Source organism: Rousettus aegyptiacus, unplaced genomic scaffold (genome assembly GCF_014176215.1).
Source record: "Rousettus aegyptiacus isolate mRouAeg1 unplaced genomic scaffold, mRouAeg1.p scaffold_m13_p_14, whole genome shotgun sequence".
In the NCBI taxonomy this organism is placed as follows: Eukaryota; Metazoa; Chordata; class Mammalia; order Chiroptera; family Pteropodidae; genus Rousettus; species Rousettus aegyptiacus.
In genome coordinates this window covers 33,570,716-33,594,947 of record NW_023416289.1, presented here as the reverse complement: position 1 = coordinate 33,594,947, position 24,232 = coordinate 33,570,716, and the positions used below count along the sequence as shown (strand labels likewise).

At 37.1% G+C, this 24,232-nt stretch overlaps 1 protein-coding gene across 5 annotated transcripts in view; it reads right to left on the bottom strand.

Annotated features, from left to right (window-relative positions):
* Positions 1 to 24,229, bottom strand: part of LOC107497619 (zinc finger protein 850) — a 38,322-nt gene extending 14,093 nt beyond the window's left edge. Inside the window, exons 1-5 of one of the 5 annotated variants that reach the window (XM_036232188.1) lie at positions 24,142 to 24,229; positions 22,985 to 23,043; positions 6,224 to 6,309; positions 5,932 to 6,058; positions 5,583 to 5,678 (exon numbers count right to left, since the gene is read on the bottom strand). In XM_036232188.1, coding sequence (XP_036088081.1) covers positions 5,583 to 5,678; positions 5,932 to 6,058; positions 6,224 to 6,229 — 229 coding nt within the window. In that variant the 5' untranslated portion in view covers positions 6,230 to 6,309; positions 22,985 to 23,043; positions 24,142 to 24,229. Of the gene's footprint in view, positions 1 to 5,582; positions 5,679 to 5,931; positions 6,059 to 6,223; positions 6,310 to 22,984; positions 23,044 to 23,875; positions 23,981 to 24,141 lie in introns of those variants that run through there. The other 4 variants (XM_016119637.2, XM_036232190.1, XM_036232189.1 and 1 more) reach the window with 4 other exon arrangements.
* Between the last annotated feature and the right edge of the window lie 3 nt (positions 24,230 to 24,232).

Below are 24,232 nucleotides of genomic sequence, written 5' to 3'. Positions count from 1 at the left end.
TTAAAACACAATAAATTAAGTAGAATATTCTGCTAATCACTAAAAAAAAAAACTGCTCGAATTATATGGAGATAAATGAACAGGAAAAACCTTGTGTACAGGAGAGAAACTGTTTACACTGACAGCAATGCCAACACATTTTTTTGAAATGATGGAAATGTTTAGAACCTGACTTGTCCAATATGGTAGCTAGTAGCCAAATGTAATGACTGAGCACATGAAACATGGTTAGTACTACTAGATAATTGAATTTTTTATTTTATTTAATTTTAATTAAAGTTAAATTAAAATAGCCACATGTACCTAGGGGCTACCATATAGGACAGCGCAGCTCTATTGGATTCTCTATTCACATTAGATTGCAAGAATCTTTATGTTGCCCCTTCATGTAAAAAAACAAAAGTTTAAATTATGACTAACACATTATGGGTTTAGTATAGACAAAAATAAGGCAGAACTCCAAATCGGAAACCTATTTTCAAAGAAAATGCCTGCCCTGACATTATAAAATGGGTAAAATATATCTGTAACTAAACATTTTCAGTTAAAATAAAATGACTGTAGCATATTATACTTTTTTACTTTAACCTTTTTGATGAATTAACCAACTATTAATACTTGCATGAATTGAGCTGGATAAGTTGGCTTCACTGGATCATGCATTTCTGCACTAAAATATTAGGAGCTTTACAAGGTTTAAACTTTTTGGCCCAGGAATCTCACATATCAGACTGAAAACATTTTAATAACTGCTGGAGCCCAAAAGTGGATTTATTAATGGGATGTCCATTCTACTATCCTTGTGTATATCTGAAAATTTTTATAATAAACTAAACAAAAAATCTTTAAAACACATTTGTGACACTGTGAAAAAATTGAAATAAAATAATCTACATCCTACAACTAGAACACTTTTAAAAATGAATAGTATTCCTATTACTTAAAAGCATTTTTAAAAATTTAAAGCCTTATCTTTTATTTAAAAAAAAAAAAAATCCTTCGGTCTATGCTTACAGCCCCATTTTTGCCCATATTAAGAATGTCACCAACTTATTTGAAAATTACTCTCTCACTTTTCCCTGACACCTAAATTTTCTACAATTTATTTATTACCCTCTCTTATCTATAAGCATTTCTGTGTACTTTTTCCTAAAAGGAGGCATATCCTTTTCTCCCAGCACTATTTGAAATTTATATCTTCAGCACTTTCTTCTAAGCTCCATATATAAGTCTTATGGTTGAGTCTGCTTTCTGGAAGTTACTTATGGACATCTACTAGGCTCTTTATTAGATTGTATCTTAATAACTTATATACTTCTTTAATTCCCACAGACCAAGAAAAGGCTGTATTAATTTTTTAAGTCAAATGCTGATTAAAAGTGAATGAACATCCTTTCACACATGGAATTACTGCATTAAAGCAAAACAGGTCAAAAAAAAAGTAAAAAATCAACAGGAAAAATGAACAAAAAGGCTTAATATGTATTTCAAGAGGTTTTTAAAAAATACACAAGAGTTTAAATTTAGAAGGGAAAGAAGTGGGACATCTGGTCAAGATGGTGAAGTGGGTAAATGCTGTACTCACCTCTTCCTCCAACTTCAAAATTAAACTAAACTACAGAAAAATTGTCATTGAGAACCACCAGTCCAGGCAGAAGTCTAGCTGAACAGAAGTCCTACAACTAAAGATATACAAAAGAAGCCACGTCAAGACTAGTAGGAGGAGCATAGATGTGAAACAGACTGGTCCCAAACCCACATATGGCAGTTAAAAAGCGGGAAGGATATCTCAGCTGCAGATGTTCCCCATGAGGAGTGAGGGGTCCCAGCCTCACACTACAACCCCTAGGCCAGGGTTCCAGTGCCGGAAAGAGAAGTGCCCATAACTTCGGGCTCTGAAAACGAGCAGGGATTGTGGTTGAGTGAGATGAAAGGCTGATGGAATTGCAGGTATCCTTCTTAAAGGGCCCATGAATGGACTTACCCTGATGAACTCACTCAGTCTTCACTTCAGCACTGGGGCAGGAGCTCAAAAAGCACCAGGGACATACAGGGAGAAACTGAACAGTCTGACTTCAGGGCAAGGGCTGATGGGGCAGCTTCCTCCGAGATAAAAGTGCTCACAGAAGCCACTGTTCCTTTGTTTAACACGTCCCCCAATGGAGCTTGCAGGTGCAGGCAAGTACCCTGAGTCTCCATCAACCTGGCTAACGCCTCTCACACCACTCTCATGATTTTCCAAGAACCCACCCTAGCCAACTTGCAGGCTCACCCAAACCATTTCCAGAGGCTTTTCCATACAAATGGCCTGTCTTAGCTCGCCCTGTGGACTTTTCTAGAATCTCTCAAATGTTCAAAATCCAAAAAAAGTAGTAAGGAGCATCTGGCCTCAGCATGCTCATACCTTTTTTTTATGTCTCGTTCTGCAGGCTTTAGTTTTCCCTATAACCTGGCGCCAAGATGTTCCTCATCTTTATTTGATTATCAAACAATATTCCTTAACAATCATGTAATGCCCACCACAAGCCCTCAGCCCTCACCCCTGCCCATTCTGACATTATTTGGTGCTTTTTTTTTTTCAAGATTAGACACCGCCATCAGTACTTCAAAGGAAAATCAAAGTAATTTGCACCTCTTGCTAAGCATCTCAAAGCCCGGCACTAATGGCAGCCAGACTCAGATAGCAGCTTAGCCTTTCCCAGGCACTTATAAGCCCAGCACAAGTGACAACCATCTGTAGATCATTTTGTAGCTCATACTAAGAGGCCTTGGGCAGGGCACAGACAGCAGCTGAACTTAGCCACCACCAGAGTCCCTCCCAAGAGACCCCAGAACCAACATACCCGGTGGCCAGCTTTATACAACACCAGAGCACCACTCAACCACTTCCACAAAGGACAGACCCAAGGGGTGGACTCAACAGGCACCAGAGCCGTATTAAAGGGAATCGCACTTTATAGGGCCACCCTCGCAGAATACCTCCTCCAAAGTAGTCACAGCCACTCCTCACAACCAATCAACCTGAAGACTAATAACTCCCAGTGACGTGCAAACAGCAACCAAGGCTCAACTACAATAATAGGGCACACACGACTCACACAAGGGACACACCTGGAATTCCTTGGCTCAGGTGCCCAGGGAAACAGCACCACTGGGCCCCACAGGATACCTATTACATAATGCCACTCTACCAAGACATAGCAGCTCTACCTAATATATAAAAACAAATACAGGGAGGCAGGCAAATGAGGAGACAAAAAAACATGTCCCAAATGAAAGAACAGAACAAAACTCCCGCAAAAGAACAAAATGTAGACAAGCAACCTACCAGATGCAGAGTTCAAAAAGCTGGTTATAAGGATGCTCAATGAACTTAGGGGAAGAGTAAATGAACTCAATGAGAACTTTAACAAAGAGACAGAAAACATAAAAGTGGAGATAGAAAACACAAAAAAGACCAGTCAGAAATGAAGAATATAGTAACTAAAATAAAGACTACCTTAGAACAGGGGTCTCAGGGTCTCCAACCCCGAGGCCACAGAACAGTACCAGTCCATGGCCTGTTAGAAACTGGGCCACACATCAAGAGATGTGTGGTGGGCAAACAAGGAAAATTTCATCTGTATTTGCTGTAACTCCCCAGGACTAGCATTACCACCTCAGCTCAAGCATTGGACTCTCATAGGCGCACTGGTCCCTAGTGCCAAAATGGTTAGGGGCCGCTGCCTTAGAGGGAATCAACAAAAGATTAGATGAAGAAAAGGATCAAATCAGCGATTTAGAAGACAAGGTAGCAGAAAAAATCCAATCAGCACAGTAACAAAAAAAAAAAAAAAGAATCCAAAAACTGAGGATAGTTTAAGGGACCTCTGGGACAACGTCAAGCATACCAATATTTGCATTACTGAGGTACCAGAAAAAGAAAAGAGAGAGCAAGGAATTGAAAATCCATCTAAAGAAATAATGACAGAAAAATTCCCTACCCTGGTGAAGGAAATAGACATATAAGCCCAAGAATCACTAAGATTCCCTAACAAGATGAATCCAAATAATCCCACACCAAGACAAGACATGATTAAAGTGGAAAAGATTAAAGACAAAGAGAGAATCCTAAAAGCAGCAAGAGAAAGGCAGTTAGTTACACACCAGGAAGCTCCCATACGTCAGCTAATTTCTCAACAGAAACTTAGCAGGCAGGAAGCAAATGTCATGAAGTAGAGTACTGAAAAGCAAGGACCTACAACCAAGATTACCCAGCGATGCTATCATTTAGAATCAAAGGACAGATAAAGGGCTTCCCAGACAAGAAAAAAATAAAGAAGTTCATCGACACCAAACTAGTATTATAAAAAATGTTAAAGGGACTTTTTTAGCAAGAAGAAAAACCAAAAACCAAAATTATGAATAATAAAATGGCGACAACTACATATCTACCAACAATTACTTTAAACGTAAATGGATTAAATACTCCAATCAAAAGATATAGTAGTTGAATGTATAAGAAAACAAAACCCATATATATGCTGCCTACGAAAGACTCACTTCAGATGGAAAGACACACAGATTGAAAGTAAAGGGATAAAAGAAATATTTCATGCAAATACATACAAAAAAAAGCTGGGCAGCAATACTTATATCAGACAAAATAGACTTTAAAACAAAAGCTAAAGAAGAGAAAAGAAGGACCTAGCGATTTCACATCTGGGAATTTATCTAAAGAGATCTAAAACACTAACTCGCAAAGAAATATGCTTCCCTATGTTCACCACAGCATTACTTAGATATAGAAGCAACCTAAGTGTCCACCGATAGACAAAGGAATAAAGTAGAAGTGATGCATATATACAATGGACTATTACTCACCCATAAAAGAATAAAATCTTGCCATCTGCAACAACATGGATGAACCTAGAGAGTTATACTAAGTGAAATAAAGCAGATAAAGACAAATACCATATGATTTCACTTCTTCGTGGAATCTAAAAAGAAAATAAACAAAACAGAAACAAACTCATAGATACAGAGAACATTTTGATGGTTGCCAGGTGGGAAGAGAGTTGGAGGCCTGGGCATAAAGGGGGAAGAGAGTAAGATGTACACATTGCCGGTTATAAAAAAAAAAAACAGTTGTGGGGATATAAAGAACAGCATAGGAAATACAGTCAATAGTACTGTAATAACCACGTATAGTGTCAGATGGGTACCAGACTTATCGGGGTGATCACTTTGTACAAGATATAAATGTCTAAGCACTATGTTGTACACCTGAAACTAATATTATATGTCAATTGTATTGAAAAATAAAAAAAATATATTTTAAAAAATAAAAGGGAAAGAAGTGGATCCAAGTCATATAAAAAATAGGATGTTTCCTCAAAAAAAAGATTTTGAAAGGGGAGAGAGTTATGACAGATGAGTAGCACAGAGGTACAGGTAGGGGTAAAATGGAGAGTCTTTACGTTTTTCCATGTATCTTAGGTCTTGTCTTCACAATTCTTGGATGGGCCTTTAAGGTGCTGCCTCCCTCACCAACTTGGTTCTTAACAGCAGTGCCTTTTACTATCTGTTAAATCCTTACTCACCTGGACACCATCCTCCTGCCATGTTCCTTGAAATCATCCAAGGATCTTTCCCTTGCTCCAATAAGGAAATCACATCAGGCTTAGAAACAGATAGTCCTATTTTTAAGAAAAAATAATGAGACATAATCATGCTGTTCCTGAATTCAAACTCAGTCCTCAAGAAAAGAGGCAACTAAACAAAGGACAAGATTTAAAGGTACAAAGGATGGAGAAGACAAAGGTATCACAAAGAGCTGCCCATCTCCTAATCCATACAGCACAAACTAACTCCCTAGGAAAAAGAAATGCACCCAGAAAATTGAAAGATACACCTAAAATTCACAAGTTATTTGGGGATAGATACCCTTACCTAGTAAGACCAGGTTGCTATAGTTCTCCATCATCACATCTCTGTACAAATCCCTCTGAGCAGGGTTCAGATAGTCCCACTCCTCCTGAGAGAAGTCTACAGCTACATCCCTGAAAGTCATCAACCACTGAAATGACAAAACCATGTAGTACTGCTGAAATTAAAAGAAATGTTTTTAAGATGAAAGAAGAGATAGAAAAGGACACTGAGGGATAGAGACATGCACCAAGCAAATAGGACAGGCCAAGGATGTGGCAGGGTAAAAAAACTTAGAATAAATAGAATAAAGTACCTCCATCTTCTTGAATATTCCTGTTGCTGCAGACAACCTTCTTCATATAATGAGATATTCCAATTATCACATGGCTAGGGCTAAGACTGAATAAAACACAATTATTTGTAGTTTCCCAAAGTAATGAAATAGAGTACAAAAATACTCAGCAATTTGTAGGCCTGGCACATTACTATTTATTTTAATAATCATCCGTGACTTATCAATATTTTTAATGTGGAAATTTTCAAACACACAGCAAAGTTGAAAGGTCTGTACAGAATACACCTGATATGCTAATTACTACTTATAATAAACTCCTAAATATGAGCTCCTATCTTCACTTTCTCACCTATTAAAGGAAGACATAATCTTTCTAAAATATTTACCAAACATAAAGTTCACACAAGAGAACTTTAATATAATTAAAATACAGACTAAATACTAAAGATCTTTATTGTTAGATAATATAAAAGTATTTTTCCTTATAATGCAGATTCTTTAATAAACTTTTTTGAAATGGTTGTTTTAGGAAGGCAAGACGTACCAATTCCATTATTTTATATATTTAGCTTGAACAAGATCTCTGAACTCCTTTACAGCTTTGAAAGTCAACAGTTCTCAAAAACTTATGCATCTGGCTAATTTTACTTGTTAAAAATGTCAAAACTAAAGAAAACCTAACAGTATATCGTTTAGGATATATAGTGAAACAATTATGAAAAACAAAAAAATAACAACTATAAAATTTTCTTTATTAACAGGTTACCCCTTCAGAGGGAAGACTGGGTACAGAAGCATCTTAACTAGTCCTTCCTACTCTAGGTGGTAGGTACGTGAGTGTTTTACCACTGTTTTCAAAAATGAAATACTTCATGCCTTTTTTTAAACATGGAACTCAAAAATGAAAGAAAAATAAACAGGCTTGTGAAGATCAATTATCCTACTTCATTAAACCACAATTCTGATAAAGGAGGCTCTAGAAATTCCATCAATGGTATATATTTAGGCTCCATCATAGAGCACTCCACACAAATGTGAACAATGCTAGAGAAGTGGGACACTAAGAAAAGCGATGGTGCTGATTGAATGCAAAGATATGGGATAGGTTCATGAATGGAGCTCTGGTGAGCCAGGAAGTTTCTACATAAAGAAAATAAATGTTCATGCAAATGAAAAAAAGATACTATATTTCAATAATGTAAATAAGTCATGGTGATGTAACATACACCATGGTGACTAAAGTTAAAATACTGTTTCGTGGATGTAAGCAGTATGGTAATGTAAGGAGACCTCCAGGTCCCTCCCTTTGAAATTAAAACAAGTTGGACAGCTATAATTCAACAAAGGATTCCCTGTTCAACACGCAAACATATCTGAGAGATCCACACATTGAGACATCCATATCAGAGCAAATAGGGCAGAAAAGAATGGAGTGGGAGAGGGAGAATACAAATACAGAACCACAGATACAGTCCAGAACTCACACAGCCCCAGCAGAGGCAACAGCAGTGAAGGGTAGAGGTGGAACCCCCATTAGGCAAATGAGAAGGGGCAGGGACAGCAATTGTACATGGGTGGCTGGTACACATTGAAGCTGGGTCCAGGGTCAGGGGCAGAGCAGCAGTGCAAAGAGTCGCAACATTCCATACCCTCACATCATCAAACAAAGGATTCTGCAGATGCAGGTACTTGTCCACCCTGTGGCTCACACAGAAGTAAAATCCTCCCTTGGAAGATCAAGAAAGAGCTGAAAAAAACTTTCCAGGCTAACTGGTCTGTACTAAGTGTGGCTAAACTCACTGGAGAGAACAGAACTGTAGATGCAGAAACCCACTTCCCTCCACCCACTCCTCTCCCACCCATAGTGGTACAGCCTGGCAGAGGCAGCTGGGTCAACTCACACACAGCAGCTCTGCCAGAGACTTCTAGCTATGGGAGGGCGGGGCCAGGAACACAAAGGAAATCTATAGCCCACCACTTTCAATCCACAGAAGAGGTACCCTGAAGCTGAGGTGACAGGGATGTAAAGGGGATGTCCATTTCCTCATAGAATACAAGGCATTTTCTGCAGCTGAGGCAACACCAGCCCACAGATTTTGGAAGCCCCAGCAGTGCAAGTAGGAGAAAATAAAAACTTGCGCTTTAGTACCACGCTTTACTTACCAACATCCTAAAATAGTGACATGTCAAATACTTTTTTAAAAAACAGATTTCATTCCCATAAATGCCTAAGCAGAGAAATAATCCATCAAATATCATGAATAATCAAAGTAACAAGGTGGCTCAAAAAGAAAATTGAAAATCTCCAGAAAATAAACTTAAAGACATGGAAATATGTGATTTAAATGACAGAGAATTTATGATTGAAGTTCTGAAAAAAACCTCAAAGAAATACAAGAAAACTCAGAAAGTCAGTTTAATAAACTCAGAAATAAAATCAACAAACAAAAGGAGTACTTTAACAAATTACTAAAACTATTAAAAAGAACAAAACAAATTCTGGAGATGAACTCAATAAAGAAAGGAAGAATTAACTAGCAAACTTAAGAAATAGCGCAAACAAGATAGAGGAAAGGATTAGTAATATCAAAGGTGGAAATCTAGAAATGACTCAGATGGAAAAAGTGAGAGATTTGAGAGTAAAAAAAAAAAAATGAAAGAACTCTACAAGAACTATCTGACTCTATCAGAAAGAGCAACATAAGAATAATGAGTGTACCAGAAGAAAGAGAGAGGGAGAAGGAAACAGAGAGCCTATTCAAACGAATTGTCGAGAACTTACCAAAACCATGGAGAGAACTGGATGCTTGAATCCAAGAATTTAACAGAACACCTACTTATCTCAATGCAAAAAGGCCTTCTTAAAAGCACATTTATTAAAACTGTCACAATTAATGACAAAGAAAGAATTCTCAAGCAGCCAGAGAAAAGAAGACAGTAACCTATAAAGGAAACCCCATTAGATTATCATCAGATATTTAAGCAGAAACCCTATAAGCTGGGAGACAGTGGAATCAAATATTCAAATTACTAAAAAGAGAAATCACCAGCCAAAAATAACTTATCCAGAAAAGTTATTCTTCATATGAAACAGAAACAAGGTTTTTTTTTAGACATACAGAAGCAGAGGGAATTGATCACCAGAACCCCTGCCTTACAAGAAATACTTAAAGGTGCTCTTCCACCTAAAACAAAAAGGATACAATGCTATGAGTAAGATGACTAACAGACAAACAATTGCAAGCCTAGTTCACGACAAACTGTAAAACACTTAAATATAATACAAAGGTTAAAAGGAGCAACAACACTTTTTTAAAAAGACAATAGCTACTGCAATTTGTAAAGGAACACATAACAGAAAACGGAATAGCTTGTGATAACAAAAACACAAGAGAACAGGTAAAAAGCACATGCATAGCTGAATGGAGATAAGATGCAATCAGAAGAAAAAGGACCACTGATGAAACAGACGTCAAGATAAAAAAGGTAATGAAAGACAAAGATGGACACTTCATAATGAAAAAGGAAGACATAACACATATTAATATATATACACCTAACCTGGGAGCACCAAAATATGTAAAGCAACTATTAACAAAACTACAAGGAGAAACTGACAAAAACACAAATATAGTAGAGAACCTAAATATCCCATTGATACCAATGGATAGATCATCCAAACAAAATCAATAAGGAAATATAGGCCTTACATGACATGTTAGACCAAATGGACTAATATCTGTAACCGATATAGAGCTTTTCATCCCAGAACACCAGAATATATATTCTTCTCTAGTGCACATGAACATTCTCAAAAACCATGTGCTAGGGCACAAAACTAGCCTCATCAAATTTTAGAAGACTGAAATCATACCAAGCATATTTGCCAAACACAACAATTTGAAACTAAAAATTAAATGCAGAAAGAAATCTGGAAAAACCACAAATAAGTGGAGATTAAATAACATGCTACTAAATGACATCAAAAAATACATTGAGACAAATGAGAATGACAATATGACATCAAAATTTGGGGGATACGGCAAAAGGTTAATAAGACGGCACTCTATATCAGGCCTACCTCCAGAAACAAGAAAATCTCAAATAAATGACCTAACATTTCACCTCGAAGAAGTAGAAAAAGAATAAAGGAAGCCCAAAGTCAATAGGAAAAAGAAAATAATAAAAACTAGAGCAAAATTAAATAAAATAGAAAACAAAAAGAAAATAGAAAAAATTAACACAAGAACTGGTTCTTTGAAAAAAAAATTGACAAACCTCTGGCTAGAATCACTATGAAAAAAAAAAAAGGGAAAAGACTCAAATGAACAAAATCGGATATGAAAGAGAAGTTAAATGGATACCACAAAAATACATAGGACTATACAAGATCATTATGAAAGGCTATATGCCACCAAATTTGATAACAGAAAAAATATACAAGTTCTTAGGAATATGTAACCTTCCTAGACTAAATTATTAAAAAATTGCGTAATCTAAACAGACCGATCAACGGTAAGGAAATTAAGTCATCAAAAACTATCCAAAAAGTAAAAGTCCAGGACCAGATGGCTTTAACTAGCAAATTCTTCCAAACATTCAAAGATCATTTAATATCATTTTCAAACTCCTTCAAAAAATTGAAGAGGCAATACTTCCTAATTCATTTTATGAGGTCAACATTAACCTGATACCAAAACCTGGCAAGGATAAGACAAAAAAATTACAGATCACTATCTCTAATGAACATAGATGCAAAAATCCTAAATAAAATACTAGCAACTTGATTACAAAACACATTAAAAATATAATAGATCACCATCAAGTGGGGATCATTCCAGGGGCACAAGGATGGTTCAACATGTGCAAATCAATCATTGTGATACATATTAACAAAATAAAAGATAAAAATCATATTATCAAACCAACAGATGCAAAAAAAAGCAGTTGACAAGATACAAAATCCACTTATGATTAAAATACTCAATACAGTGCTTATAGAAAGAAAATACCTCTCAACATACTAAAGGCCACATATGACAAATGTTCAGTCAATATTATACTCAATGGCAAAAAACTGAAAGTTTTGCCTCTAAGACCAGAAACAAGACAAGGCTGCCTACTCTCATCAGTGTTATTTAACATTGCCCTAGAATTCCTAGCCAGAGCAATCAGGCAAGAGAAAGAAATAAAAGACATCCAAATTAGTAACATAGAGGAAAAATTCTCACTTTTTGAAGATGCCATGAATCTTTATATAGAAAACCCTAAAGACTCCATCAAAAAACTATTAGAAACAGTAAACAAATAGTTAAGTTGCAGGCTACAAAATGAATGTACAAAAATCCATTGTGTTCCTATCTACTACCAATGAAAATTCACTTCAAAAAATTCCATCTATAATTACAAAAAAAAAATAAGTATTTTTTATAGAAAACATAGTGGAGTAAGAGATGTCCCCAGATCTCTCCCTGTGAAACAACAATAAGCTAAATATCTAAAACTCAATAAAAAACACCCAAACTGCACACCAACATGTCTCAGTGTGGGATCTGTACATAAGAGCTATGGCGGGTCTGAACCCCAGGTGTCAGGACTGGGAGAAACAAAGAAGCTGCCTCTTGTAGCTGGAGCTCCCTGTAGGTGGAGGGGGAGGGAGGGTGCAGGAGTTCCCTGAATAGCCCGGTCTGGGAGAGTCATGAGTTCTACCCAGGCGGTGGCATTGCTCAGTCATCAGGGCAGAAGGCAGAGAAGCGGGGACGGCAAAAAAACAATTGATTTTTACAAACCGCAGTTGCAAAAATGAGGATGAGTGGCAGCCCCCTCTCCCCAACCCAGAGGGCCCCGCCCCACATACCCTCTGAGACGAAATACCGCAGAGCCCCGAGGAATCTGAACAAACTATACCAAAACTGTCGCTAACACTGACAAGACCTGAGACTGAGGGTAACAAGTGAGACTAAACACCTATAAGGAAAAAAAAGGCATTATTAACATTTTATATAAAGCAGGGATCAAGAGGCTTAGATACCACCTACTGGAAACCAAAAACAAAAAACAAACAAACAGACAAAAAAACCCTTATTTGGCAACAGGTTAGAGAGACCATTATATAATAAATCTTTTTGGGGGGAAAAAAAAAAAAAGAAAAATACACTTCCATTAATGCCTAGGTGGAGAAATACTCCATTAAACACCACGAACAACTAAGGTGACAAGGCAGCTCACAAAAAAAAAGAGAAAAATCTCCAGAAAATAAGCTTACAGACATAGAAACATGTGACTTAAATGGCAGAGACTTCAGGATGGTACTTCTGAGAAAACTCAATAAGATCGATAATGAATCATATCAACAATTTCAGGAATCAAAAAAACTAGATGAGCAGAATGAGTTCTTTAGCAAGGATATTAAAACCGTCAAGAAGAACTGAACAGAACTTCTGGAGATAAAGAACACATTGTAAGAACTGAAAAATGAAATAACAAGACAACCAAATGGAGGAAAGAATCAGTGATATCAAAGACAGAAATATAGAAATAAATCAGAAGGAAGAAGTAAGAAACCAAAGAATGAAAAATAATGAAACGGGAATACAAAAACTAACTGATATCATCAGGAGAGGAAACATAAGAATAATGGGAATTCTCAAAGGGGAAGAAAAGGAGCAGGGATTAGAAAGCATTTTCAGACAAATAGTGGACGAGAATTTCCCAAATCTAAGGAATGAGCTGGAGCTTGGAATTCAAGAAGTCAATAGAACATCCAATTATCTCAACGCAAAAAGGCCTTCACCAAAACACATCATATTAAAATTATCAAATACATTACAAATACATTAGCTTATCGTTGAACTTCTCAGCACAAACCTTACAAGCCAGAAAGGAGTGGAATCAAATATTCAAACTATCAAATAAAAGGAACTACCAGCCAAGAATAATGTGTCCAGCTAAGCTCTCCTTTAGATATGAAGGAGAAATTAAGATCTTTCCAGACATATAAAAATTCAGGGAATTCTCCACATGAGGCCAACATTACAGGAAATACTGAAAGGGATAGCTCACCTAAAACAAAATGACAAAAAAAAAAAATACATAATTAGGAGTGAGGTGACTAGTAGGCTGATAGAAGCAGAGGAGTACAACCTATAAAAAACAGGGCATTATAAATTTAAAAAATAAAAAATTTGCTATAGCAAGATAGTAATAAACATTCAGCATATATAGGAAAAAATTGAGACAACAATGACTGAAAAGGATAAGATTCAAAGATCCAGATTCACAAAGGAGAATGAAGATAAGTCACACGCAGAAGAAAATTGATGACTGTACATATATATAACTATCCTTTACATATTCATAATGGTGACTACACAACAAAGATTCAGAACAGAAGTATGTAACATAAAACAAGAAGGACCAGAGGGAAAACTCACAAAAGCCAACCAAAATAAAGAAAACAGAAACACAACGACAAGGAAGCAATGTTAACACCAAGTAACCAGAAAGCAAATGATAAAATGGCTAAAAGACAAAATATTTCAAGAATCACCCTAAATGTAAATGGACTGAACTCATCAATAAAAAGGCACAGAGTGGCAGAATGGATTAAAAAACAAAAACTAACCATATACTGCCTCCAGGAGATACATCTCAGCTCCAACACAAATATAAACTCAAAGTAAAAGGGTGGAAAATGATATTAAAAGCAAAAGGCATTCAGAAAAAAGTGGGAGTAGCAGTACTAATATCGGACAAAATAGACTTCGAAATTAAAGAGGTAAAGAAAGATACTAAGGGATCCTTCATAATGATAAAGGGAATCATGCACCAATAAGACATAACAATTATTAATATCTACGCTCCCAATCAAGGGGCCCCGAAATATGTAAAGAGAGAAACAGACCAAAACACTATTGTAGTAGGGGACCTGAATACCCCACTGTCGGATATAGACAGATCATCCAAATAGAAAATCAATAAAGAAATAACATCTTTAAAGGACACATTAGAGCAAATGGACATAATTGAGATTTACAGAACCTTCAATCCCAAAACAGCTGCTTACACATTCTTTTCTAGTGCACATGGAACATTCTCAAGGAATGACCACATACTAGGACACAGAAATAGCCTCAACATATATAAGAGGGTTGAAATCATACCAAGATATTCTCTGATCATAATGCTTTGAAACTAGAGATCAAGTGTAAAAAGAAAGCAGAAAGAACCACACGTACATGGAGATTAAACAACATACTATTGAAGAATAACTGGGTCAGAGAAGAAATAAAAAGGGAGATCATGAAGTACATAGAAACAAATGATAATGATAGTACAACACATCAAAACTTTTGGGACACGGTAAAAGTGGTCATAAGAGGAAAGTTCATATCATTACAGGTCTACCTCCAAAAACAAGAACGAGCACAAATAAACAACTAACACTTCATCTTAAAAAACTATAAAAGGAAGAACAAATGAGGCCTAAAGTCAGCAGAAGGAAAGAAATCATCAAAATTAAAGCAGAAATAAATAAAATTGAAAAAAATAAAAATAAAAAATAAATGCAAAGAGCTGGTTCTTTGAGAAGGTTAATAAAATTGACAAACCCCTGGCTAGATTCACTAAAGAAAAAAGAAAAAGGACACTAATAAACAAAATCAGGTATGAAAGAGAGGAAATTACGACAGACACCACAGATATACAAGGGATCATACAAGAATACTATGACAAAAGACATAACACCAAATTTTATAACCCAGAAGAAGTGGAACAGTATTAGAAAACATACAACCTTCTTAGACTGAATTAAGAAGAACTGGAAAATCTAAATGACGATCAGCAGTTTGGAAATTGAAACAATCATCAAAAGCCTACCAAAAAGTAAAAGTCCAGGACCAGATGGCTTCACCAGTGAATTTTACCAAAAATTCAAAGAACACTTAATACCTACTCTTAATACCTACTTACAAAGTCTTCTAAAGAATCAAACGGAAGGCAATACTTCCCAAATCATTCTGAGGCCAGTATTACCCTAATACCAAAACCTGGTAACGCAAAAAAAGAAAACTACAGACCAATATCTCTCATAAACACAGATGCAAAAATCCTAAATAAAATTCCAGCGACCCAAATACAGCAACATTTAAAAAGATTATACACCACAATCAAGTGGGCTTCATCCCAGAGGCACAGGGATGGTTCAACATACGCATATCAGTTAATGTGATAGACCACATAAAAAATTAAAAAATAAAAATTATATGATATCAACATATGCATAAAAAGCCTTTGACAAGATACTGCATCCATTTATGATCAAAACACTTCACAAAATCGGTATAGAAGGAAAGTACCTTAACATAATAAAGGTCATATGTGACAAACCCTCAGCCAACATTATAATGAATGGTGAAAAACTAAAAATCTTCACTCTAAGATCAGGAACAAGACAAGGCTGTCCACTATCACCACTGTTATTCAATATAACGTTGGAGGTCCTAGCGAGTGCGATCAGACAAGAGAAAGATATAAAAAGCACCCAAATAGGAAACAAAGAAGAAAAACTGTCACGATTTCCAGATGACATGATTCTCTATATAGAAAACCCTGAAGACTCCACAAGAACACTACTAGAAACAATAAGCAAAACCACTAAAGTTTCTGGATAAAAAAATCAATGTTCAAAAATCCATAGTGTTCCTATACTCTAACAATGAAGTGTCAGAAAAAGAAGTGGAAAAAATAATTCCTTTTGCAACTGCAACAAAAAGAATGAAATACCTAGGAATAAATTTAACAAAAAATGTGAAGGACCTATGTAATAAAAACTACAAGACCCTATTAAAAGAAATTGAAGAAGATACAAAGAAATGGAAAAATATTCTGTTCTTGGATTAGAAGAATCAACATTGTTAAAATAACCTTATTACCTAAAGCATTATATAGATTTAATGTAATCCCCATCAAAATCCCCTTGGTATTTTTTAAAGAAATGCTACAAAAAATCATCGGATTTGTATGGAAGCATAAAAGACCCCGAATTGCCAAACTCATGCTGAGGAAAAAGAACGAGGCTGGAGGCATCACTCTGCCCGACTTCAAATTATATTACAAAGTGACAGTAATCAAAATGGCATGGTGTCGGTGGCAAAACACACGAACCAGTGGAACAGAATCAAGAGTCCAGAAGTAAACCAATATTTATATGGGCAAATAATTTCAACAAAGAAGCCAAAAACATACAGTGGAGAAAAGAAAGCCTCTTCAATAAATGGTGCTGGAAAAACTGGAAAGCCACCTGCAAAAGAATCAAACTAGACTGTTGTCTATCACTACACCAAAATTAACTCAAAATGGATTAAGGACCTGAATATAAAACCTGAAACAATAAAATGCATAGAAAACATAGGAACAAAACTCAAGGACCTTGGACTTAAAGAGGATTTTATGAATTTGACCCCAAAGGCAAGGGAAGTAAAAGCTAAAATAAATGAATGGGACTACATCAAACTAAAAACTGTGTGCTCAGCAAAAGCAACTGTCAACAAGGTAAAGGTAAAACATTCCGAATGGGGAAATGTATTTGCAAGCAAAGTCTCCAATAAGGGCCTAATATTCAAAATATACAAAGAATGCATTCAACTCAATAAGAACAACAACAAAAAAAACAATCCAATCAAAAAATGGGTAGAGGACCTGAACAGACACTTCTCTCAAGAGGACATACTAATGGCCAACAAATATTTGAAAAGATGTTCAACATTGCTAGCTATTAGAGAAATCCAAATCAAAACCACAATGAGGTACCATCTCACATTTGTTAGAATAGCTATAATCCACAGGACAATAACAAATGTTGGAGAGGATGCAGAGAAATGGAACCCTCATACACTGCTGGTGAGACTGCAAATTGGTACAGCCACTATGGAGGTTCCTCAAAATACTAAGAATCCCTCTACTGGGTATTTACCACAAGGACTTGAAAACCATATCCAAAAAGATGTTTGCACACCGATGTACATAGCAACATTATTCACGGTGGTGAGGACATGGACGCAACCAAAGTATCCTACGATAGATGATTGGCTAAAGAAGCTGTGGTACATATATACAATGGAATATTATTCAGCCATAAGAAGAAATGAAATACTGCCATCTGCAACAACATGGATGGACCTTGAAATAATTACTAAGCAAAATAAGCCACACAGAAAAAGCTGAAAATCACATGATATCACTTATATGCAGGATATAAACCTAAAGGCAACAAGTGAACAGGACAAACAAACAGAGACTCATGGACATGGACAATAGACTAGTGGTTACTAGAGTGTAGGGGGGAGAGGCAAGAGGGTAGGTAAGCGGGGGTTAAAATTAAAATTATTTCAATTAAAAAATAATTAAATTTACATTTAAAAAAATAAAAAAATAAATACTTAGGAATAAACTTAACTAAGGACACGAAGGACTTCTACAAGGGCTGAAAACTTCAAGACATGTTAAAAGAAAGTGAAGACATAAAGAAATGGGAAGATACTCCATGTTCATGAATTGGAAGAATCAACATGGTTAAAATGGCTCTATTATCTAAAGCAATATACAGATTTAACACAATGACCATCGAAATCCCAATGACACTTTTCAAAGAACTAAAACAAAAAATCATCAATTTGTATGGAACCACAAGTACCCTGAATAGCCAAAGCAATCTTGAAAAAAAAAAGAACAAAGCTAGAGGTATCGCACTCCCTGACTTAAAATTATACTACGAAGCTAGAATAATCAGAACAGTATATAGTATTGGCAGAAAAAACACATAGAACAATGTAACTGAACTGAGAGTCAAGAAATAAGCCCACATATATATGGGCAAATAATTTTTGACAAAGGAGCTAAAAGAATACAATGGAGAAAAGAAAGCCTCTTCAATAACTGGTGCTGGGAAAATTGGAAAGCCACATGCAAAACAATTCAACTATACTGCTATCTGTCACCATACATCAAAATTAACTCAAAATGGATCAAAGACCTAAATATAAGACCTGAAACAATAAAAATACATAGAAGAAAATATAGGTACTAAAATCATGAACCTTGGTCTTACAGGGAAGATTTTATGAAGTTGACCCTAAAGGCCAGGGAAGTACAAGCAAAAATAAATGAATAGGACGACATTAAACTAAAACCCTTGTGCACAACAAAAGAAACCATCAAAAAAATAAAAATGCAACCAACCAAATGGGAGAAGATATTTGCAAATCATACCTCCAGAAAAGGGCTAACATTTAAAATATACAAAGAACTATATAGCAACAACAAAAAACAAACAATTCAATTAAAAAATAAGTAGAGGGAAAGAGAAAAAAATGGTGTGGATGATAGAGGCTCTGTTCATCCCTCTGGTGACCAAATCAAAGTTGTGACAGAAACAAGGGGCAAAGAATAAAGAAAATTGCCTGGGAGCTAGCTGAACAAGCCCTACAACTAGGGAGAGAAATAAGAAATCACCTTGCAATGGGAGGAGGTAGGACAGGGCGAGGACGTGAGGCTGAGTGGGACCAGAGGCAGCCAGAAGCTGCAAATGCCTCCTAAAGGGGCTAAGTCCGCAAGCGAACTTTCAAGCCGATGGACTCACTTGTTCTAAGCACCAGCACCAGGTCAGCTGCTCAGGGAAGCGCCAGGGACTTACAGAGGGACATTGAGTTGTCAAAGTGAGGGTCAGAGGTGAGGATCTCTCCCAGACTGAAGTGCTGGCAGTATCCATTGTTTCTCTGTTGAGCCGTCCCCCATCCCAGTGTGCAGACACAGCTCTGCCATAGTGGAGACATACATCATCAAACTGTATAACAGGTTGCTTTACCCAGAGGATTCCCTGAAACTCCACCTCCCCCACTTGCGGCCCCACCCAAGCCACATCCAGGTGTGTCCTCGCTTAGTCAGGTGCCCTTGCTGAGCAGCGCCTGGACACACACTGGTGGCAGCTGACCTCAGTTTTTGGTGTGGCCTTTTGAGGCAACTAACTATAAGCACAGCATCTGTGGAATGCTTGTTGAATCTTAACAGGCAGCCCTGGAGGAGCACAGGTTGGGGGTAATTTGACCTACAGCTGATCCCTCTCAGAACTGTGCCACTGGTCACCTACCACACAAAGCCACACTAATTAGACTGGGAAACTTAAGAGCTTTGCTTAGTACATAGAAACAGACAAAGAAATGCAGCAAAATGGGAAGACATATAAGAGACCAGAACAGAGATCCAGATATGATGAAATCAAGTAATCTAACAGATGCAGAGTTCAAAACACTGGTTATAAAGATGCTCAATGAACTTATGGGAAGTGTAGATTAATTCAGTGAGAACTTCAACAAAGACACAAAAAGCATAAAAATGGAAATGGAAATTATAAAAGGGAACCAATCAGAAATAAAGAACACGTTATTTGAAGAGTATGAAGAGTATATTAAAGGGGATAAATAGTGGATAAATAAGAGGAACAAGCCATCAATATAGAGGATGGGGAAGCCAAGACAATCAGAATGGCAAGAAAAAAGTAACCAAGAATATAATAATAATTTATGAAGCCTATGAGACACTATTAAAGGTAAAAATATCTGTGTCATAGGGGTACCTGAAGGAAAACAAGATGTTGAAGAGCTATTTGAAGAAATAATGCTGGAAAACTTCCCTAACCTGGTGAAGGAAATAGACATAAAACCCCAGGAAGCTCAGAGAGTCCCAAAAACCAGCAACCCAAAGAGGCCCACACCAAGACACATCATAATTAAAATGCCAAAGGTTAACTACAAAGAGAGGATCTTAAAAGCAGCAAGAGAAAAGCAGTTAGCTACCTACAACGGAGCACCCATAAGACTGGCAGTAGATTTCTCAAAAGAAACAAATCATGCAGGACATAAGGGCTTGGCACAAAATATTCAACATGAGGAAAACCCAGGTTCTACAACCAAGAATACTTTATCCAACAAAACTATCATTTTAGAGTTAAAAGACAGATAAGAGCTTCCCAGACAAAAATAAGCTAAAGAAATATATCGTCACCAAGCCAGTATTACAGGAAATGTTGGAGGGACTTCTTTAAGAAGAAAGAACATATATCAAAAAGAGGAATAAAGAATGATAACAACTACATTTCTATCAACAAGTACCTCAAATGGACAAGAATTAAGTTCTCGAACCAAAAGATAGAGTGGCTGAATGGATAAGAAAACAAGACCCCTACATATGCTGTCTACAAGAGACTCACTTCAGATTAAAAGACACACACAGACTAAAAGGAAGGGGATGGAAAAATATATTGCCTTGATGGACCTAGAAGGTATTTCGAAGAATGAAATGAGTCAGATAGAAAAAGACAAATATCACATGATTTCATGTACATGTAGAATCTAAAGAACAAAATCAATAACAACAAAAGCAGAAATAAACTCAGAGATAGAGATTATTTAAAGGGATACTAGATAGGAGGGTGGTTAGGGGGACAAAAAAAGGGCAAAGGGATTAAGAGGTACAAATGGATAGACAGTTGCAGAATAGAGATGGAGATAAAGAGTGTAGTATGGGGAAGATGGTGTAATAAAGATGTAAAGGTGAAGAGTGGTACTAGATTTAGTAGGGTGATCACTTTACAAGTTATGTGGATCTCTGATGACTATGCTATACAACTGAAAATGGTGTATTATTGTATGCTGACTGTAACTGAAAAAAAAAACTCATTGAACTACACAATGTAAATACAAGCAACTAATTGTCTATTTCAATAAAAAAAAAGAGCTATGGAGAAAAATAAACTAGGATAAGAGTAATAGAAAGGGTGTTAGTTGAGACGTTTTTTCCAATTTGGAGACACATGAGGAAAGTCTTGAAGAACTGAAGGAGTAGGTGATGCAGATAACAGGAGTTAAGAAATTTCCAGGCAGGGAAATCAGCAAGCTCAAATGTAGAGTGGGCAGAATTAAGTTATGAGAAAAAATAATAAAAGTCAGAGAGGTAACAGAGAGCCAAATCACATATGACTATTTAAGCACTATAGAAACTTTGGTTTTTATTCTGAGTAAGATGGAAAGTCACAGGAAGTTTTAAGTCAAGGAGTGACATAATGTGACTTACAGTTTGGAAAAATCACCTTAGCTGCTATGTTAAAAAGGAATTTTAGGTAGGCTTCGAAGGAAGTAGGGAGACTAGTTAGTAGGCTATTGCAACAGATCAAATGAGAGATGACTGTAGCCTAGATTTAAACCAGATGAACTTCCACATGCAAAGCTTCCAACTTCTGAGTTCCCCCTTACTCACATGGGCTCACCTTTCCCTCCACTACCTGGAACTGCCTCTTTGATCCCAATAATAAAGTCTAGCTAGAATTCCAAATTGTAGATGCTTTATAACCTAATTAATTGCTGTATGAAGTTTAGAATGTTGAACATTCCTGTGTACATGCTGTCTGTCAATAATGTTTGATTATCTTACCTTCCCCACTTTGCTCCTTCCCCATCACCACCTGTACCAGAGCAACACAGGAGCACAGGTGTGTGGAGAAGAAAATCTCTGCCCTATCAGAGGAAGTATTCATGGCTGTGGTCATCATCTACTAGGTGGAAGACAAAACGCTAAATCCTGTTCAGAAGGATTTCTTTAGGGATGTGATTAAAAAAGGAGCCTAATTCTGCTGAGAATAGTTTTCCTCTATTATTCATAATCTGTTTAGGACATTTCTTTTCCTTCATGTGAATCTCCAGTGAGCTTCTGAAGAGCTTTACTCTATCTAAGAATTGGTTTGATATTTAATGAGCTTCAAACTGACACAGTTCTCAAGCTCCATTATTCTGAGGACCTCACATTCTTTTGGCCCTTTTACAAATACTTCTCTACCTAAAAAATCGGGGAGAAATTTAAATATAACAATTTCTTGAATATTTATTTTACCGTTGCTTAATGTTAGTCATAATGAAAATACATATGCTCTCATAGTTTTACTTAGCTGCATAAAATGTCATCTTATAGTGGGATTTACTTAAAATTTCTCCATTTATGAAAACTAATTGTGTATATTATTATCTCAAGGGTTGTCCCAAGGTATTATAGTCTCTATTTTTAAATTGATCCATGGTTCAACCTTTTTTATAACCCTTAATGAATATCATTACAGTCTTCCTTCCCTTTATAAATCCAGTGATATAGCCAGGGATTCCAGATTGAGAATCCTAATGAGGATGATTTGAGCATTTAATTCAAAATAGACCAGGAAACTGGTACAAGTGTTTACTCACAGATTACTTGGCAAATCCCTGGTCCAACTGGTATAGCACCCTTTGATCAAGCCTCTAATCCTACTTCAAAAATATTGGTAAGGTGAATGAACTTATTACCTACTTGAACTGATTAACCAACACCATTCTATAAACTGCATGGTTTTTAACACCAGGACTGTGATGTGTGATGGTACATGTGCACTAATTTTATTTTCAACAATTCAGTTGTTACGATAAAGGTTCTAATATTTGCCTCACTAGGCAAGCCGAGATCATAGAGGAGACTTAGCACACAAGAAAAAACTTGTCAAAATAATACTAACATGGTGGTGATAGAAAGGAAACTGGGTTTTGGGGTCTAACCCAAAAGTCCCCATGATGTATCCAAATGGGAAGTACTAAGGCAAGGTCCCTTAAATGGAATTTTGATCACTGGGAATTGTCAGAAAAGGAAAAAAGTAATACCCTGAAAAACAAAGATTTCAGGAAAGAAAAAAAAAGAAAGAAAAAGCACCTTGATCTTGACCTTTGGATGTTCAATAACCATTCTTTCCTCTTCCTCTTAGTGACAGACTATGGAAAGAGAAGACATTTATGAGATACTTGGCTTTTCTTGGAATCCCACACTTCTTGCAGCCCTCTCCACCCACATGAGGTCAGAGAAGGAGGCTGCAGAGTACAGCCCAATGTAGGTACAGAATAGGGCTAGAATATAAGTTGAGCTCTCAGTTTTCTAGGTACAGAGTGGTGAAGTCACACTTGCACCATCACAACCCTCCCTCCCCCATGTACACACCTAATGCTGTACCAAGTTTCCTGGTTACTTATGATCCCATATAAATACCTAGGGGGCACGCAAAGTGCCAATCGCACTGCCATAGGCTTTTCCTCACATCCACCTAGCCAATGCCCCACAAACAATCACAATCTCACACAAATCATGGGCGGGAGCGGGGGGTCACACTGCACAGTCACAGGTGCCTAACACCACACAGTCACAGACTTCTAACTCTTGCTCACTCGCTCTCTCTCTCTCACACACACACACATATACAGAGATACACACACACACACACACACATACACACACACACACACACACACACACACACACGGTGCTGCACAATCACGCCCATCATAGGGATACACAGTCCCAATTGCACAATAATCGTTCCTCTACATTACCGTGCACAATGCGCATAGTCATGAAGTCACAATTACACTCCCATTCTGGGAACACACACAGTCACAAGCACTCCACTCCACGACCCAGAGTTCTCGCCACATACAGTCACAATCACATACCACAAAGACACAAATAACAATCACAATCTCTTTCACACACATATGATCTCCTCTCTTCAATCCGCTCCAAACACAAAAGGCTGGGACTCGGACTCCTCACCCTAGGCCTTCCCTAGTTCCGGTCCGCTCCAAACTGGCCCGGTTGCTGCGAAAACCGAACGCCCCGCAGCAGCTAAGCCCGATAAACCAACAATCCCGCCACTATGTAAAGAAAGGGACAAATCCCGTGGGACGTAGCGCCAGCCCGCCGAGTCCTCTGGGAAATGTAGTCCTGAGGGGGACGACGTGCTTCCCGTAGGGTTTGAGTTTATCTACCGCTTCTCCCCACCAAACGCAACAACAGGGTGCTGGCGTGGAACAACTCACAGATGGAGCGGGTTGGCGGGCTACAGCTGCCAGTGTTACTCATTCCCGGCACCTTGGCCGTCGCCAGTACGCGGAAGACGAGTCGCCCAGT